This window comes from Anabrus simplex, chromosome 5, assembly GCF_040414725.1.
Source record: "Anabrus simplex isolate iqAnaSimp1 chromosome 5, ASM4041472v1, whole genome shotgun sequence".
Lineage (NCBI taxonomy): Eukaryota > Metazoa > Arthropoda > Insecta > Orthoptera > Tettigoniidae > Anabrus > Anabrus simplex.
This window is the reverse complement of record NC_090269.1, coordinates 180,026,191-180,047,733: the sequence shown is the minus strand read 5'-3', so window position 1 is coordinate 180,047,733 and position 21,543 is coordinate 180,026,191. Positions and strand designations below refer to the sequence as shown.

The window sequence follows — 21,543 nt, the reverse complement described above, 5'->3', positions numbered from 1 at the left end:
ACTATTGTTTATTTTAAAATTATCGAAGTGTTGTACAGATGCCTGCCATGCAAAATATCCCATAAAAACCTATATGAAGAAATAGAAGCTCCATTGCTCTTAGGTCATGTCCGCCCTATTCGACCATTTGCTATGACCGGAATCAACTTTGCAGGACTACTGTACATCGATTCAGGGAACACGGTGAGGAAAACTTACAATGTTCTGTTCACGTGTGCATGTACAACTGCGAGAGCTATACAGCTGGAACTCTCAACCGACTTAACTACAGACAGATTTTTAATGGCTTTCCAACGTTATGTAGGACGACCAGGTATACCGTATACTATATATACCGACAATGTCCACACCAAAATGTGGGAAATAGGCTAGCATGTAGACATTTATATTACACAAGGCGTTACATTAAACAATACACATCTTACGAGGAGATAAAAACAGGGACGAATGTAGAAACAAATGAATCATTGAGAAAGCAAAAGTTATAAATATTAAAAATAACCTTAACCACACATATTGCAGTGCGAAAATATTCGCCTTGAATGATTCCTGAATACAAAACGCACGCGCACACATTTCTGAAGAGCCAGCAGGCAGGAAAAAGTAAAGTGAAACCTTAAGAGTTCTTCTGAGAAGAGTTCATCATTTTTTCTATGTTCCGACTAACTAATGAAGTCTCCCTTGAGTTCTTGATAAACATACACAACAGGAAATTCTCCTTCACTCTCAACAATAGCTATAAAGACCAACGGTAAATTGCATTTTAAATATTGTGCAGAGGCATGAAAGCATGAACTTGAACATGATATAACTTTTTCATTTAACCCAATTTTTTAAACAAGGTGTTACATTAAACAGTACACATCTTACGAGGAGATAAAAACAGGGACGAATATAGAAAAAAAATGAATCGTTGATAAAGCAAAAGTTATACATATTAAAAATAACCTTAACCACACATCTTGCAGTGCGAAAATATTTGCCTTGAATGATTCCTGAATACAAAACGCACACGCACACACTTCTGAAGAGCCAGCAGGCAGGAAAAAGTAAGGTGAAACCTTAAGAGTTCTTCTGAGAAAATTTCATCATTTTTTTATGTTCCGACTAACTAATGAAGTCTCCCTTGAGTTCCTGATAAACATACACAACAGGAAATTCTCCTTCACTCTCAACAATAGCTATAAAGACCAACGGTAAATTGTATTTTAAATACTGTGCAGAGACGTGAAAGCATGATCTTGAACATAATATAACTTCTTCATTTAACCACCTTTTGAAAGTCTCTCTCTATATTACATAGCTTCATTAACACCACCATTCTGTAGATGCACAAAATAATCTTGTAATCTTCACAGGTCCGGTATTCAGCTCGACAAGAATATAAAATTGGTATTAAGGAATACGTTTTCTGAGAGTTTGGAGGTTGACTGTGCCAGTATTTGTGGTGTATTGTTGCAGCGTTACGTGTAGGGTGGGGGCAGGTTTCTATGATGTTTATTGCGGGACATAAGGCGGTAAAGCTATGGCGCGAGATGAAGAGGAACAGAGCGTGTTGGATAGTTTAGGTCTGGGGAGCGGCCATTGTTGGATCGGGAGGGGAGAGGGAAGGAGCGGTAGGGGAGGAGGAGTGGAAGGAGGGGAAATATGGAGGGTGATGTGGTGAAAGTGTGTGGCGTGACAAAGTATTATGCATAATGTGAAAGACAGATCTGTTTTTCGGGATATTCATGTTTTTGAAAAATTCAATGAGAAAGTCGAATAGGATCTTTGGTTTCTCTGAGATATCATTTAAGTTTAGGTTGGGATTGAAATATTGGTCTAAATGAATATAGAGGTTTTCAGTGACGTCTAGGAAAGCACCTTTGTTTAGAATATTTAATACCTCAAGATCTTGATTTATTTCAGTGAAGTTGTGCTTAAATTCTTTTATATGTAGGCCGACACAACTTCACTGAAATAAATCAAGATCTTGAGGTATTAAATATTCTAAACAAAGGTTCTTTCCTAGACGTCACTGAAAACCTCTATATTCATTTAGACCAATATTTCAATCCCAACCTAAACTTAAATGATATCTCAGAGAAACCAAAAGATCCTATTCGACTTTCTCATTGAATTTTTCAAAAACATGAATATCCCGAAAAACAGATCTGTCTTTCACATTATGCATAATACTTTGTCACGCCACACACTTTCACCACATCACCCTCCATATTTCCCCTCCTTCCACTCCTCCCCTACCGCTCCTTCCCTCTCCCCTCCTGATCCAACAATGGCCGCTCCCCAGACCTAAACTATCCAACACGCTCTGTTCCTCTTCATCTCGCGCCATAGCTTTACCGCCTTATGTCCCGCAATAAACATCATGGAAACCTGCCCCCACCCTACACGTAACGCTGCAACAATACACCACAAATACTGGCACAGTCAACCTCCAAACTCTCAGAAAACGTATTCCTTAATACCAATTTTATATTCTTGTCGAGCTGAATACCGGACCTGTGAAGATTACAAGATTATTTTGTGCATCTACAGAATGGTGGTGTTAATGAAGCTATGTAATATAGAGAGAGACTTTCAAAAGGTGGTTAAATGAAGAAGTTATATCATGTTCAAGGTCATGCTTTCACGTCTCTGCACAGTATTTAAAATACAATTTACCGTTGGTCTTTATAGCTATTGTTGAGAGTGAAGGAGAATTTCCTGTTGTGTATGTTTATCAGGAACTCAAGGGAGACTTCATTAGTTAGTCGGAACATAAAAAAATGATGAAATCTTCTCAGAAGAACTCTTAAGGTTTCACCTTACTTTTTCCTGCCTGCTGGCTCTTCAGAAGTGTGTGCGAGTGCGTTTTGTATTCAGGAATCATTCAAGGCAAATATTTTCGCACTGCAAGATGTGTGGTTAAGGTTATTTTTAATATGTATAACTTTTGCTTTATCAACGATTCATTTTTTTCTATATTCGTCCCTGTTTTTATCTCCTCGTAAGATGTGTACTGTTTAATGTAACACCTTGTTTAAAAAATTGGGTTAAATGAAGAAGTTATATCATGTTCAAGTTCATGCTTTCACGCCTCTGCACAATATTTAAAATGCAATTTACCGTTGGTCTTTATAGCTATTGTTGAGAGTGAAGGAGAATTTCCTGTTGTGTATGTTTATCAAGAACTCAAGGGAGACTTCATTAGTTAGTCGGAACATAGAAAAAATGATGAACTCTTCTCAGAAGAACTCTTAAGGTTTCACTTTACTTTTTCCTGCCTGCTGGCTCTTCAGAAATGTGTGCGCGAGCGTTTTGTATTCAGGAATCATTCAAGGCGAATATTTTCACACTGCAAGATGTGTGGTTAAGGTTATTTTTAATATTTATAACTTTTGCTTTCTCAATGATTCATTTGTTTCTACATTCGTCCCTGTTTTTATCTCCTCGTAAGATGTGTATTGTTTAATGTAACGCCTTGTGTAATATAAATGTCTACATGCTAGCCTATTTCCCACATTTTGGCTGAAGATGACGCCAAACAGCGTCGAAACTAGTTCCAAATGTAAATATATGTTGTAAATAAACTATAACATTTTTGTATTGAAAAGGTGGACCCTTTTAAGTTTCCTATCTTCCATTCTCAGTTCAATACGGACAAAAATGAAATTCTTAGATTTAAATGTCCAAACCTTCCAAGTTGCATACAGAGAATTTAACTTTCAGAAGTTATCAACAGTCCTAAAACACATGAATATCTGGCACTATCACAATGTGACGTAGAAGTTCATAGCTCCGTGGGCGACTTGGTAAGGAGGATGGTGGGAAAGAATGATTGGCTCCATCAAGCGCCACCTTAGAAAGGTTGTAGGTCGCTCATAGATCAATGAAGAGAGCCTCTATATTGTTCTAACCAGCATTGAAGCCATTATGAATTCATGTCCCATTGTGCAAGATAGAAGCAACCTTAAAGTTCTGACACCCTCCCGATATCGGAACGGAGAAAAACTCAAGGCCTTCCATCCACCTGAGCCACAGAGGAAGAAAGACCTAACGAGAGAATTCCATACAAAGAGGAAAATGGTTTAAGACTTCTGGCAAAGGCGGAAAAGGGAATATCTCCTTCAGCTGCAGAGCTACCACTAGGTCACGGTTCCAACCAGTAAACATCCGAGGAGAAGTTGTTGCCCTCTTACATGATGATGTTCTTCCCAACCACATGTGGAAGAGAGCCTGAAATCGACTAGGGTAGGGAAGATGCCAAAAAGGTAAACTGTACAATGACCAGATGAGCATATTTGCAGAGCACAGCAATATTTTCACTTCAGTGTACCCAATTAGCTGATTATGATGGTATAATAATTTCGTGTGGCTATTTCTAGCCGAGTGCAGCCCTTGTAAGGCAGACCCTCTGAAGAGGGTGGGTGGCATCTGCCATGTGTAGGTAACTGTGTGTTATTGTTATTGTGGTAGAGGATAGTGTTATGTGCAGCCAGACCCAAGGAGCCATTTAAGGTTAAAATCTCTGACCCGGCCGGGAATCGAACCCGGGACCCGCTGGACCAAAGGCCAGTATGCTAATCATTTAGCCATGGAGCCGAACATTAAAGGTAAACTCATGTCTTGAGGTGGTGCAACTCTTTTCAAGCACACCCCCAATGGAGGTAAGCTGCATGTACCATTTCAACCACATACCAGCCCTCCTACCATTCTTAAATTTCTGGCAGTACCGGGAATCAAACCAGGATCCCCGAGAACGGCAGCTAATAACAATAACTGTTAAGCTACAGGGGCAGACATAATGATGGTAAACTACAGGGAGGTTAAATCATCACACTAACCTAAATCAACGCTACATGAGAAGATTAATGCTTACAAGGGAAGGTTGCATACCGGGGAATCCTGGATCTCCTGAATCCCTTCAATGTTGCTATACCATTGTATACAAGAACTTGCTCAAGTAAAATATATATTTAGTTTCAAATACTGCAGTACACTAAAGATACAGAGAAAATGCCTGAAGAGCTACAGCACACACACACACATTAAATGAGCCAATAATAACACAATAGCCAAAACATTTATTTTGGAAATTAACTCATGCGACCTACAGGAAGCATTAAATTCCATGTTTGAATTAGTGCACTTGGGCTACATAGGATCTACGAGCCTACTGTGAAATACTCCTGAGAAAATTAGCATCTTGAGTCCATTAATGTCACTGGTTTAATGATAGGAGTGAGAGGGACGATCCCTAAATTCTTTGTGGACTTCTCCGAACAGCTCTAGCTATTACATGTAATAAATATCATTTTCGGTCCGTATTGATGATATTTGATTGGAATAATAACAGTAAGTTTTTTATTAAATAGACCACCTAATCAATACAAAGTCTAGTCTTGGATGATTTACATAGATTTGTTAACTAATAGTGGTACATGTTTCGCCTTGTATGAACGCATCATCAGTCATTGTCTTAACCGTACATTGAAAATAAGCGTCTAATTAACATATAATAATGAAATGAATTTTAAAAATCTTGAAGAGATTTGAAGTAAAATAACATTAAAAATAACAATGATGGTTTAAAAATATACAATGTGATGAGTTACAATGGTGGAAGTATTAACAAAATTAACATTAGGAGGCTGCTATAATAAGTACAATGGATAAAACAACAGACTGTTATACAACAAGCAGCAAGATTGCTATGAAAATAAAGTTGACTGTCTGGCGGTTACAATTAGACGATGGCGAAAAATTGTATATATTCAAAATAAAGAAGAGAGAATAAAAGTCAAAGGTTGGTCGAGAGATCCAAAGTTAATCATAATCTTGAAGATAAAAGACGAAAGTCAGAGGCATATGGTGAAGTTGTAGAACATATTGAGGATATGAAGTTGTAGAATAGAAGTTGAAGAACAGTTTTAAATTGGATCTCTATGGACCATCTCAAATTTGAGGCATTGTTCAAATGTTGCAAAAATGTGAGTTTGTTGAAATTCTAGTTGAAAAGGCATATAATAGTGGAATCTGTAAAAAGAAACAAGAAACGTAGAGTTAACAAATCTATGTAAATCATCCAAGACTAGACTTTGCATTGATTAGGTGGTCTATTTAATAAATAACTTATTGTTATTATTCCAAACAAATATCATCAATACGGACCAAAAATGATATTTATTACATGTAATGTCAATGCCAACCGGGCAATAGTAAAACCTAACAAGTATCTGAACCTGAGAATTAAAATAGGCAAGATTTCTAGAGATATCAAGTTTCTTAAAGATTGCTTGAAATTAGAGTTGGTACTGTACCATTTCATTGCCCGATTTTGCGTCATGAGCGGAAGTTACATCCCTAATACTTGCCATGCATCGCGATGAAAATGACGGAGGTTATATAATGAAAGAATATATTATAGAGAGAAGATGCGGATATAACCAGTCAAGTAGGCCATGAGTTAATATTGCGACGATCAGACGTAAGGAATCCAAATGGCCGTGAGTAAAAGAATCAGATAGTTGTCCCGAGTAAAAAAAAAAAAAAAAGACTACACCTTAAAAAAATCGTATTGATCATCGGAACGAAAGTGTAAGCTAGAATTGGTATTCAAAAAAAGAAGAGGTTGAAATCGGAGAAGAGAACTGCTAATAGTATAATTACGGCGGTATATAAACCATAAATACGAATTAAAAGCATCGGGCGTGAAAGAAGTGAAAGGAAAGAGGAAGACATCGCCCCGTAATAGTTGCCAATACGAACTCATAGCTGAAATCTTAAAGAAGATTTAGAGATCGGCAGGTTATTGTTTAAGCTAGCGACAAACAAGAAATACTTAAAGTATTGCGCTAAATATTGCACCTTGACGAATAATTTACTAGATAGATAAAATATATTCAAAATTATTTATTTCCTGTCTGGAGAATGCATCTAATGCTATCCTTCATTATGTTTCCATCGCATGTAATCGATGGAGATATTATGGCTGAGTAAACCAGAAGAATGGGGTCACAATCCGGTGGGAGCCCTTGCCAGCCGTCGTCATCCACACCCGAGGCCAGTCACCAGTAACCAACGATGACGTGAACCGCAACTCGAGTCGGGAGCCAAAGGAGATCCAGAATGAAGACCATCCCAGTGGAATAGCGAAAGCAAGATAAGTCAAGTTCCATACATTTATTTTTCGTAGTTAAATTACTTATATTTGGATGAACGATAGTAAATGATTACTTTAATATATGATTGTAGTATGGTTAATGTTTAATTCTTCAAGATAAAAGTTCCATGAGTAGTGTCATTAAAAAGGAATCCATATAACTTATTTAGGATATGGACGCAGTCACGCAGTGATAGTGGTACGGTACACTACTCTACTTGTGCGAGTCAGAGGTGCGCGGTAGTGGTAACCACTTGTGTTTTCGTTCAAGTGTGGTGCGGGAGTGACAAGCAATGGAGACCGACAGTGGAGGAACGTCGGCGGTAACCGGGAATTCCTTATGAGTGGAGCGTGAAATAGTAGTACCTATGGAAGAGGAACCCATAACCAATTCATCCAGTAATACGACACGACAGCAAGGTTCTCAGTCAACTGAGTCTGATGAACAGAGGCGTAATACGGAAGTGGTAGACCGTTCTAATTCCGAACAATCTAACAATCAATCCGAGGCGTCCCAAGTGACTTCTACCCCGGAATATTATAATCGTTTTCATCATGGACCTTTCTTTGTATTTGTTGAATCCATAAACGAGCAAAACATCGGCAATTTACACCCTATGGCACTTGGTCGCTGATTTTACGAAACTAAACTCAATGTCAAATTGATCCAACGTAAAGGGCGTAATCGACTACAAGTTACCTTCCATACGGCTTCTCAAGCAAACGCATTTTTGAGTAATCCTATGCTTGAAACCCTCAAAATTAAAGCTTACATTCCATCATCACAAGTGTTAAGAGTAGGCATTATTCGTGGAGTTGAAAAAGGTTTATCGAATGATGACATATTACAGTACCTGGAATCCGAGGCACCAGTTAAAAGCGTGCAACGACTTAATCGCCGTGCAATTCAAGATGGCGAAACCCAATACCTTCCTACGGGTTCAGTAAAAATTGTTTTCAGATCACAAACATTACCCTCCCATGTCGCCTTATACAAGGTGTAAATGGAAGTTGAACCTTACATTTTTTCACCCATTCGCTGTCGCAAATGCCAGCGCTATGGGCATACAATTCGGCAATGTCAAGCGAAAAACGCTCATTGTGGGAAATGTGCGCAACAACATGAAACCCAGGCGTGTACGGAGCAATTTACACAATGTGCGTACTGTAAGAAAAACCATGTCACAGGTTCCTCCATTTGTCCTGAACATAAGTATCAGGTCACCATTAAAAAATTAATGAGTACTGAACACATCTTTTCCCAAAGCTAAAGCCCGAATTGCCCTTCCAATTTATCATTTCGAGCAACAAGAACTTCAGTTCCCTCCTCTATCGTCGAATCCCCCATCCCCTGCGACTTCCAACCCGCGTAAGCGTAAGTTCACCCAAGTGATCATGCAATCTCCCCCTCCTACACCCGAACCCGGTTTCGACCGACAAGGATACATGGCCATTCTGCGAAACGAACCAGAACATTCGATCCCGTCAACGAGTGCCATGCAACAACCTCTGCAACTAGCATATCCCTCAAGTGCGCCCACATCTGCTAGGCAGCAACCCTCTACAACCCTTCAAGATATACATTATCCTCCTTCCAAGGAACGCCTTCAACAAGAAATCCAGCAATTGCTGGTAATGTTAATCCAAAGTATGGGTCACGAACCTCAACTTCACCATGTATTATATAAACTACGAGACTCTATCATGAACATATTAGCATGATTACTTTACTCCAATGGAATTGTCGAAGTGCCGCCTCTAAAAGACATGAGTTACAAATATTGCTGAATGAAACATGAGCTCATTTTATCTGCTTACAAGAAACGTGGTTTCAACCACATTTCATTTTTCGATTACGAGGTTATCAAGTTTTCCGACATGATGGTAACGGCTTTGATGGAGTTGCCATATGTGTTCATACTTCCTTATCCGTTACACATTTCTCTTTACAATATATCATCCCGCACACTTATGCTGTAGGAATAGTACACCATAACACTTGTTTCTTAAACATCTATTGCCATCCCCACATTTACATTACTTAGAACCAATGGATGCATTTTATCCAACAATTTGACACATTTCCACATCTTTGTCTTCTCGGTGATTTTAATTGCCACCACACTGAATGGGGATGTATGGTGGATACAATCAAAGGTTCCAATTTACTTACTACTTCAACTCATCAGAATTTGTTTCTTTTAAATGACAGTTCTCCGACCCGTTTAACTCCGCCTGGATCTCCACCCAGCGCAGTAGACCTTACTTTCTGCCGCACAACTATGGCCCCTGTCACCACCTGGCATACATTATCTGATACTCACACTAGTGACCACTTCCCAATTCTCATCACATATGGTATTCACCCACCACATTCCCAGTTTCAGACATCCTCCTGTATAAGTAACGTCCGATCTTATAAAAATTTCAATGTTTCTAACTATCAATCATACCTCAATTATATCTTGCAGCAGAAACACAAGTCCCCTATTTCCTTTTCCCTCTTACTCCCTTATTTAACCCAATATTTAAACATGTTTCATCCGTGTCGACCATTAAAAGTGACGACTCACCCACAGGAATATGAACTAAAATGGTGGGACAAAGAATGTCACGAGCTTATTCATAAGCACAAACAATTATTCAAACAATATCGCCAATCAATGACGCAGCAGCATTATTTTCAATTGCAAAATCATATTGCGAAAACAAAGCTCGTCTTTAATGCAAAAAAGCAAAAAGCTTGGCAATCTTTTATTTCTCAATTAACTCCACAACTTCCAGCAACGAAATTTTGGAACGCGATCCGCACGATCATGAGAACTTTCTAATACCAAACTTCTTCTGCTTATCCGCGACAAGTTCTAGAAGATTTTTTATACACCCTTGCCCCTGTTACTGTAAATCCACTCTTTCTACCCACCTCACAGAATAATTCTTGTTCTTTTATTTCCCTTTTGAATCCAATTACATATAACGAATTACACTCTGTATTATGTACCGTCAATAGCTCATCACCAGGACCTGATGCAATTACATATCAAATGCTCAAGGCCTTACCCCCCCATGTCCAAATTTATTTACTCAAATATTATAATAGTATTTTCGAGACATTACATGTACCAGCATCATGGAACGAGTTTTTCATCACACCCATTCTGAAACCAACAAAACGACCTACCGAACCTGAAAATTTCCGAGGCATAGTTCTGGGATCGTGTATACGCAAAGTCTTTTGTAAAATCCTTATGAAACGAATGGCGTGGGTATTGGAATATCACTCGCTATTACCCAAGTATCAGTTTGCCTTTCGACGGGGTAATAGTACACAAGACCCTATCATTATTTTCTTACTCGACATCTTGTTAGCAAAATGGCGGAAACAATCTATCGTGGCAGTTTTTTTGGATATTAAAGGGGCCTATGATGCTGTGTTATTGCATATCCTCTGGGAGAAATTATTTAGTGCTGGATTCCCCACCCAATTCCTTTCTATCTTAAATCAACTATTTACTAACCGCCGGTTAACTATTAAATCTCCCCAACATACAATTGATAGCCGTTATACATCCCAAGGTTTACCGCAGGGTTCGATACTCAATGGAATTTTGTTTGCCCTTTACATGAAAGAGCTCGAATCTCTTGTGCTACCACACGCTCGTATTCTAGCTTACGCGGATGATTATGTTATTTATTGTGCTGACTCCCACATTGATAACAAAATACGATTCTCATGTGATATTCACCGAAATAAGCCAATATCGATGTAGACAAATGAACGCACATGTTGGATGGGATGAAATATACAAACGATTTTTTTTTTGCAAATATAGATGATTATAATATTATTTGATTACAGACCTAAGTTAATGTAATTATTTTCATTCTTACCTGCGTGTCGACCTGGAATTTACAGGAGATGATTATATTTATTTGACCATTCAATATATTTTATTAGATTATTAGCCGGAGCATTTGAGGCAGTTAGGGAAGAGGCACAATACGAATGATGTACCCCCGTACAGTGCAGTACCTAAATTTCTCAAATCTTTGCAAAGAAAAAGTCATCCCTATTCAAAATCTAATGCCACTCAGAAGAAAGTAAACAGCATATGGTTGAAAAATGAAATTAAACTATTATACATGAAGAAATCTCTACTAAATTTACAGTTATATAGGACTCATTTGACCATCTCCCAAAAATTACCCCCACTTGAATGGAGTTCATTTTTAAGGTACACTGACCTTAAACTATCTTACATATTAGATAAGAAACAGAAAACCCTAAACCATAAATTACTTTGTCTACAAGAAAACAAATGTAAAACACCTGACCAAAATATGAACAACAAAGTGTCCCCTTCCCATTTGACTAACATTTCCACTACAATCAACCTATCTAATACAGTTTTCTCTAACCAAGAATTAAATCTATTAGATAAAGGCATCAAACATAATTGGCCTAATCACAAAAAAGCAAAAGACAATGTCACTACCATCGCTGAAACTGAAACTAATATTGATAAACAAATCCCGATTGATAAACAAAATGACGTACGTTATGAAGTAAAAAAGAAACTCCCAACTTTGATTAATGAGATAACATCTAATAATAACCACAACATCTCGAAACAAATTCTATACCTGAAATCCAAAATCCATAATAACAACGTAGTAATTACAAAAGCAGATGAGAGCAACACCATAGTAATAATGAACAAACAAGATTACATTCATAAAACTGAAACTTTTTTCAGCCAATATCTATACCTTAATTAAGAAAGATCCAACAAACAAAATACAGCGTAACTTAAAGAACCTTCTTAAAAATTCTAATTTCATTTTAAATGATCAAGATTATCAGAAATTAACTGTAATGAACCCAAAATTACCTAGCCAGACCATTGCCCAAAATTCATAAAAAGGATGTCCCCATTCGGCCTATAATTAATAGTATAAATAGTCCTACATATAAAACTTCTCAATTCCTTCACAAATTACTGAAAAAACATTTCAAATTTCACAACTCCAACCCCATAAAGAACTCGATCGAACTTTGCAATTCCCTAAATAAATTCAGTCTGCAACCAAACCATGTTTTATGTTCTTTTGACATCACCAACATGTATACTAATATTCCTATCAATAATACTATTAACATCATAAAAAACAATCCGTTGAAACATAGCACATTGAGTAAAATCAAAATTGATGAATGGTTAAAATTACTTAATTTCATTTTAGACAACAACTACTTTACCTTTAATAAGAAAATTTATAAACAGGAAGCAATGGGAGACCCGTTATCTGGAATACTAGCCGATATATACTTAGATAACCTCGAACATAGTAAGATTATTAGTAACATTAACGGACTCTGTCTTTGGCATCGCTATGTTGATGATACCATAGCTATTATTGATAAACAAATCAACAACAGCAATAACATACTATCATTTCTCAACAACTTAGATAATAATATTAAATTCACTAAAGAAGATGAGTTCAATAGCTTTTTGAACTTCTTAGACATCAAAATCACTTAAGTATCGAACAAATTCGACTTCAAATATACAGAAAACCCACCTTTTCTCCAACAACCATAAAAAATGATTCTTTACATCCCAACTCACAGTTTAATATATAGAGCATTAAAGATCCCTATGTCCTCTATTAATTTAAAGAAAGAATTACTATTCATTAAGGAAATAGCTAAATTCAATGGATTAAACATGGATATGATTGATAAAATTATTAATAAAACCAAACTGAAACTAGCTACAAATTTAACTCCATTGAAACCCGACAAACCAAAATACGCTAAATTCACGTTCAGTAACCACAGTATTTATCCGATAACCAATTCATTAATGAAGCACAAAATAAAAATAGCCTACACAACAAAAAACACTAATCGTAATTTATTCTTTAATCACAACTCTATTAACATCACAGACAATAGTTACTCTGGATCAGGAATTTACAGATTGAAAAGGTCTACATGTAATTTTTCTTATGTTGGCCAAACTGGCCGCAGCTTCTCCACCAGATATGCCGAGCATTTCAATGCTCAAAGACACAATAAATTCTCCGCAGTGGCCAACCACATGAGGGACACAGGGCATAAATTCACCACAATAGAACAAGATCTCCATATCCTCAAAAGAGTCGATAAAAGTAAAATTATGACAGAATATGAAAATTTATTCATTTTCCTCGACCAGCATTTTAATAAAGATAAGAACCTAAATGACACTATTGATAAAAAAGCCCCTTGTATGAACAGATTCTTATTCTATTACGAGAATCAACTCCCCTCACCAACATATTCTTAAAAATCTTCAACCTCACATCAAATAGCGTTCCCACCTCCTCTACAGCTAATACACTCCCCTCCCTTCCCCTCACCCCTAGTACCTCTAACTCAAATGCAACCAATAAACCCATAGCCACACCCACTGTAACATCGCTCCCTCCAATGGCCTTACACCGATACAACACGCGCAGTAATACACTCTCCTCCTTCCCTCCCACTAATAGCAGCCCCCCTCCAAGTACTACAAATAAGCCAATAGTTACGTCACCGCAAACAGATCCCCCTCCAACACAAATCTTCAGCTATAACACATGTAGTAAAAAGTCTACTGTTGCAAATACTTCTAACTCATAACGTTACAATTATCTTCGTCATTGTTAAATGGTAAGTGTACACAATTCTACTTCAATATTTTTAAAACATCTTTTCACACAATTAATTCTACGTTTCTTGTTTCCTTTTACAGATTCCACTATTATATGCCTTTTCAACTAGAATTTCAACAAACTCACATTTTTGCAACATTTGAGCAATGCTTCAAATTTGAGATGGTCCATAGATATCCAATTTAAAACTGTTCTTCAACTTCTATTCTACAACTTCATATCCTCAATATGTTCTACAACTTCACCATATGCCTCTGACTTTCGTCTTTTATCTTCAAGATTATGATTTACTTTGGATCTCTCGACCAACCTTTGACTTTTATTCTCTCTTCTTTATTTTGAATATATACGATTTTTCGCCATCGTCTAATTGTAACCGCCAGACAGTCAACTTTATTTTCATAGCAATCTTATTACTTGTTGTATAACAGTCTGTTGTTTTATCCATTGTACTTATTATAGCAGCCTTCTAATGTTAATTTGGTTAATACTTCCACCATTGTAACTCATCACATTGTATATTTTTAAACCATCATTGTTATTTTTAATGTTATTTTACTTCAAATCTCTTCAAGATTTTTAAAATTCATTTCATTATTATATGTTAATTAGACGCTTATTTTCAATGTAAGGTTAAGACAATGGCTGATGATGCCTTCATACAAGGCGAAACATGTACCACTATTAGTTGACAAATCTATGTAAATCATCCAAGACTAGACTTTGTATTGATTAGGTGGTCTATTTAGTAAATAACTTACTGTTATTATTCCAATCAGCTCTAGCTAACCAAGGACTTTATTATATCGATTACTTTAATTTCACTCCGAGGTTCTATTTACATATTTAGGAACCATAATTGCTCCTTAATGGCATAGTAACATATAACACTGTAATCTATCAATCTATTTACTTTAATATGATTAATTTGTCATTTATTCAGTACTCTTTGTAATCATGGCAACCTGTAAATGCTGCAGGAAATTCTGAAATAAAATACTTTACAATGAAGCTAATACTGATGGAGAAATATGATTTACCATTTTAGTCCCCTCAATGTTGCTATGCCATTGTATACAAGAACTTGCTCAAGTAAAATATATATTTAGTTTCAAATACTGCAGTAAATTAAAGATACAGGGAAAATGCCTGAAGAGCTACAGCAAGCAAATGAAGAGCCAAATAGTGAAATTCTACTACCACTACCACCACTACCACCAACACCACCACTACTACTACTACACCGTACGAGTTGGCTGTACAGTTAGGGTTGTGCAGCTGTGAGCTTGCATCCAGGATATAGTGGGTTCGAACCCCACTGTCGGCAGCCCTGAAGATGGTTTTCCATGGTTTCCCATTTTCACATCAGGCAAATGCTGGGGCTGTACCTTAACTAAGGCCATGGCCGCTTCCTTCCCACTCCTAAGCCTTTCCTATCCGAAAATTGCCATAAGATCTATCTGTGTTAGTGCGACGTAAAGCAAACAGCAAAAAGGAGAAAAAAAACTACTACTACTACTACTACTACTACTACTACTACTACTACCAGCACCACCACCAACCACTGTCTAAAAATTAACTTACCAAAGCCCAATGTCTCGCCAAAATTGTGCAGAAACTCAAATACCATTAATGTATCAGCAAAGGCTTGCCCAGAGAGTTTCAGTCCTGGTATACGGTTCAATGTTGGCAACGGACGTTGGTCTAAAACAATCCAAGAGGTTCAGATTTGAACTACTGTAGACATAATTTTTATCAGAATACCTGTTACAAGGAAACAAATAAACTAAAAATGTCAATTACTGGTAAATAATGAATTAAAAACAGCCTATTTTATACCATGAAAAAATAGAGATGTAAAGTTTGACCAATAAATTTCTCCTCTAGATTACCAAGTAAAGCATACCAGTATGAAAATTCATATCATTACAACATTATTACAAAAAATTATAGTATTTATCTATCAAATGGGAGGTTCAAAGAAGTTTGAATGTAGCACTCCTTCACTTACTGATTAGTGAGTAATGTAAATATTAACGATTTGTTTTTAACTCCAGTTGGAGAAACACAACAGACATATTTGATACCAGAGGCTGGATTTCTATCACATGTAATACTTTCTCTTTTTCTAAACCCTTTATTATAATTTTTTACGGTGTCAAAATATGCTTGACATATTTTAAAATACTGCCCATATATCTGCTAAGGGGAGCCAGAAAGCCCTATGTTGGCAATGGTAATTTGACAGAAAAATTATCCCATTATCAGGATATATTAAGTTTAGAACAAGGTTAGAACTTTAAAGATTTTACTACTGCTAATTACTTCAGTATTTATGGGAAGTTTGTAGAGTGGAGTGATTTGAGTTAATAATATGTAAATATATAATATTGTAATAAGTTCCATATTTTTAACAATAGAAGTCATTAAAAATATGTAAATTAAGAACTAAACAAGGGAAATACTCCTTTCTCAGGCCAGTATCTTAATCATGGCACACATTAACTCTCTGCAAATGGTAAATACATACATACATACATCATCATTATAGACTGTTATGCCTTTCAGCGTTCAGTCTGCAAGCCTCTGAGAATTTACTAAACGTCGCCACAATCCTCGATTTGCAACTAGTGTTGTGGCCTCATTTAGTTCTATACCTCTTATCTTTAAATCGTTAGAAACAGAGTCTAACCATCGTCGTCTTGGTCTCCCTCTACTTCTCTTACCCTCCATAACAGAGTCCATTATTCTCCTAGGTAACCTATTCTCCTCCATTCGCCTCACATGACCCCACCATCGAAGCCGGTTTATGCGTACAGCTTCATCCACCGAGTTCATTCCTAAATTAGCCTTTATCTCCTCATTCCGAGTACCCTCCTGCCATTGTTCCCACCTGTTTGTACCAGCAATCATTCTTGCTACTTTCATGTCTGTTACTTATAACTTATGAATAAGATATCCTGAGTCCACCCAGCTTTCGCTCCCATAAAGCAAAGTTGGTCTGAAAACAGACCGATGTAAAGATAGTTTCGTCTGGGAGCTGACTTCTTTCTTACAGAATACTGCTGATCGCAACTGCGAGCTCACTGCATTAGCTTTACTACACCTTGATTCAATCTCACTTTGGAGGATCTGGTGAACAAAGATCATGTATGGGAGATCCATCAGAAGACAATATGTGGAAGTATGTAACCCATACTTCTCTCTTCATACCATCTAAATCATTTGAATTACTTCTATTGGCCTTCCCATAATATTGCTGGAGGTCATCAATGATTTTATCGGTGAGTCTTGCCTTATTTATTATTGTTTTACCATCTGATAATTTAATTTACAAATGCAACTGCCTTAAATTTTGAAGGCATGTTCCCGTTTTCTTTCGGAAATGGCCCACACATTCAATTTTTCCAACCTCTTTGTGAACATACAAAGGGCACTAGGAAAGTTTTGCAATACGCAAACAGTTGGCTGGACACCCCTGTTATGGTGAAGGATGAAAATCTGTCTAGAAGACAGCAAGGCGTGATCTTCACATCAGTTGTTACCAAGCAGTGGGATTGAAAGCAAGTTAAGATGTCATTGTGGTCTAAAGGTGAATGTAGGATGCTAAAGGGTTTATTGAGTCACCTATTCAATACATTATAAATTTTTAAACACTTAGGAATTTATTATTATTTGCTATTGAGACATGTTTCACCCTTCACTTAGGGCATCATCAGTCAAAGCATGGCCTCAAGGTACAAATCAGGCACCTGATTGGTAATTGGTAATTAAATTGCAAACACTAAGATACAAACTTAACATGTTACAATGGGAAAGTCAAGAAAAAAGAAAAACATGTTCAGTGATGATAAGACACAGTAATCAGCACCAATGTGTAAAATCACAGGGTATTTAGCAGAGTCCAGCAGTGGTGGTCTGAAGAATAATTGACGCTACTCTATTAGGAAATCATAGGAAATTATAAAGTTTATACATATATTTACATGGAAACATATGGGGGAGAAAGGGTATAAAGTGTTTGGCATCAATGTTCATACACATAAAGTTTTTACATTATTTACATGGAAACAGTTAGGGGAGAAAGGGTATAAAGTGTCCCACGTCAAAGTTCATACATTAATTACTGCCTGGTTGGACGATTACAGGTGGACAGGGTTAACTATACAGTAATTTTACAATATCCAATTGAACAGTAGAGAAATTACAAGCTTATAATTATAATTGCAAACACTAAGATACAAGTAGATTGATAATAATATTTTGTGCACATTATTCCACAAAATTTTGTTTTTTTGAAATGCGAGTCACATGTTTATATTCCTTGGAGTATATCAAGCTCACATACCAAATTTTACCTCCATATCTTTTAAACTGAGACGTAAATAAAATATTTTATACAGTGATGCAAAATTCATTGAAACATGCTTGGCATTCTATGCATATGATGACCTATTATGGGTCGGCATCCAAAGGGTTAAAAATTTATATTATAATTATAAGCTTGTAATTTCTCAAATGTTCAATTGGATACTGTAAAATTACTGTGTAGTTACCCTGTCAACCTGTAATCATCCAACCATCGGCAGTAATTAATGTATGAACATTGACATCAGACACTTTATACCCTTTCTCCCCTGTTTCCATGTAAATAATGTATAAACTGTATGTGTATGAACATTGACGCCAGACACTTTATACCCTTTCTCCCCTATCTGTTTCGATGTAAATATATGTATAAACTTTATAATTTCCTATGATTTCCTAATAGAGTAGCGTCAATTATTCTTCGGACCACCACTGCTGGACTCTGCTAAATACCCTGTGATTTTACACATTGGTGCCGAATACTGTGTCTATAAACATATATTGTTTAACTGTATCATCTTCTTCTTTTATCGATTTTGGCCAGCTGTGGACCACGTAAATGACTCCTCAGGATTTAAACTTTCTTTGGCGCCAGTACTCCTTCATCCTCCTGCTTCCTGCTTCTTTTCTTTCAGCCGTCCATTGTTGTTTCTTCTCGGTCGCTGTTTCTGGCTCTAGGAAACCCTTAAATGAGTGTAGCTTTTCTGAAGGTGGTTCTATTGCCGATGTCTTGATGTGTGATGTTCATTTCTTGCAAATCCTTCTTCGTGTTAACAAACCATTTTTCATAAGAGCTGCCTTTCCTATTGGGCTTATTGAAGTGGTTAAAGATTTTCTTGGCAAGTCTGTCATCAGGCATTCTTGAAATATGTCCAAAAAATTTAACTCTTCGCTTTCGAATGACGTCTGAAATCCTACTGCATGTTTTATGTATTTCTTTGTTACTGCGTAATCGACATGTGTCAGTACATTTCTTTGGACCGAAGATTTTTCTTAAAATCTTTCTTTCCTTCTTCTCAATTTCTTCAATGTCTTTCCTGGTTGTTAATCCCACGCATTCTGAGGCATACAAGCACTCTGGTTAAATTACTGCCTGATAGTGGTGTAGTTTTGTCCTAATAGAGATCGATTTCTTGTTGTATGTGTTTTTTGTAAGGTGGAATGCAAGCTCCATTTTTCTGGCTCTCTTGCAGTTTGCTTCTTTATCAAGCCCATTAGGTTGTATAATCTCACCAAGGTATTTGATTTAACAACTTTATCTATCTTATCATTGTTTGTTGTTACTATGTATCTTGGGGCTTCTTTAAAGTTGGTCATGAAATGTGTCTTTTCAAACGATATCTGCAGGCGTTTTCATTGCTACCTCTTTTAAAGTGTTAACTTGTATTATCGCTGATTCAATATTTTTTGATAACAGTACAAGATCGTCAGCAAATGCTAAGCAGTTGATAGTGATGTTCTCTTTCTTGTATCCTATCCTTATTTGGTCTTTAATGCCTTTTTCTGTATCATCACTGAACATGTTTTTCTTTTTTCTTGACTTTCCCATTGTAACGTTAAGTTTGTATCTTAGTGTTTGCAATTTAATTACCAATTACCAATCAGGTGCCTGATTTGTACCTTGAGATGTTTTGACTGACGATGCCCTCAATGAAGGGCGAAACATGTCTCAATAGGAAATAATAATAAATTCCTAAGTATTTAAAAATTTATAATGTATTGAATAGGTGACACAATAAACCCTTTAGCTTCCTACATTCAGTATCTTCAATACGGATTAACAATGATATTTATCACTAAAGGTGAATATCGCGCAATTATCTGCTACAATTTTGCTTGTGGATTAACTGTTGACCAGTGCCTGGAGGATATAATTGTGCTGGGAAAAGACTGTCCACATCGGACAACAATTTTCCGCTGGTACAAAGAGTTCCAGAGGGGAAGTTTTGGGGTTGAAGACGATCCTCGTTCTGGGCGAGCGTCTAAATCAGTGACTGAGGAAAACATTGAAGCTGTGAGGAAAATGTTGCAGCAAGAGAGGTGGTTGACATATCGGCAGGTAGAAGAGACCCTCCACATCCCTGCACCAGCTATTCATTCAATTCTACATGACCATCTCCATGTTAGAAAGGTTTGTTCCCTTTGGGTGCCCCATTCACTTTCAGAAGAACAAAGGGCACATCGAGTGAAATGGTGCTGAAAAATGCTAAAACAGTTTGAAAATGGGAATTCGCATAATGTCAATAGCATTGTAACAGGTGACGAAACTTGGCTTTGTTATTACGATATCCTGAAAAAATCCCAGAACAAGGTGTGGCTATTTGAAGTTGAGGGTACTTCTGTGACTGTGCAAAAGTCAAGGTCAGTGAAGAAAAGGATGACTGCAGTATTCTTCACTAAATAGGGCATCCTGACTTGGGTTGTGCTAGAAACACAAAGGACAGTTACTGCAAAGTGGTACAATGAAACTTGTCTGTCTCAGGTCATCCAGGCTCTCAAGCAGCACCAACCAAGGTCACAGCTCAACACTTGGCTCTTGCATCACGACAATTCTCCACCACATCGTGCTAATGTAACAATGGATTTTCTTGCCAGATCAGGGTTGACTGTGCTTGGTCACCCTCCATACAGTCCTGATCTTGCCCCATGTGACTTCGCACTCTTCCCAGAAGTGAAGATGAAGCTGAAAGGGCAGCGTTTTTCATCCAACGAGGAGCTTCTAGCAGCATGGGATCAAGAGTGTGAAAATGTAACCGAAGAAAAGTGGCAGAGTTGGTTCAGTGACTTGTTTCGACATATGGAGAAGTGTATTGAGTGTGGTGGAAATTATTTTGAAAACTAAAGTGTTCACTCACATTGCAAAACTTTCCTAGTGCCCTTTGTGACATTCCTATAACATACTTAAAAGCTTTAGAGTCCCTGTACCCCAAATATACCATGTAACACACACCTAATTCTTCCTGGGAACGTTTGAAAATGGAAAGAGCAGCAGCAGCAGCAGCATTATTTATATCAACTGCTTCCACAACAGCTGCTTTCAGAGAAGCATTAGCCAGAGAAAAAGTACAGTCACCAACAACATCAGTGTATTTATTAAATTTTGCTGGAGGTTTTCGCAAGTTCCGTGCAGAACACAGTGTCTGCAGAGAGACCTATGCATCTTAATTCATAAAACAACCTAACATTAATTTCAAAGAGTTCATCTTTGCACTGACTTAACTGATGCACGTGTAGCTCCCACGATAAAGGAGCCCAAGAAATTGGTATATGACAACTACAGGAAGAGTTACCCACTCCTAAATAAAGTCACGGATGGGGGTGAAGAGTGT

At 37.0% G+C, this 21,543-nt stretch overlaps 1 protein-coding gene across 11 annotated transcripts in view; it reads right to left on the bottom strand.

Annotated features, from left to right (window-relative positions):
• tou (toutatis) overlaps positions 1-21,543 on the bottom strand; it is a 1,002,029-nt gene that overhangs the window by 173,042 nt on the left and 807,444 nt on the right. For all 11 annotated transcript variants that reach the window (XM_067147191.2, XM_067147194.2, XM_067147190.2 and 8 more), the window contains one exon: positions 15,431-15,550. In XM_067147191.2, the coding sequence (XP_067003292.2) occupies positions 15,431-15,550 (120 nt within the window). The remainder of the gene's footprint in view (positions 1-15,430; positions 15,551-21,543) is intronic.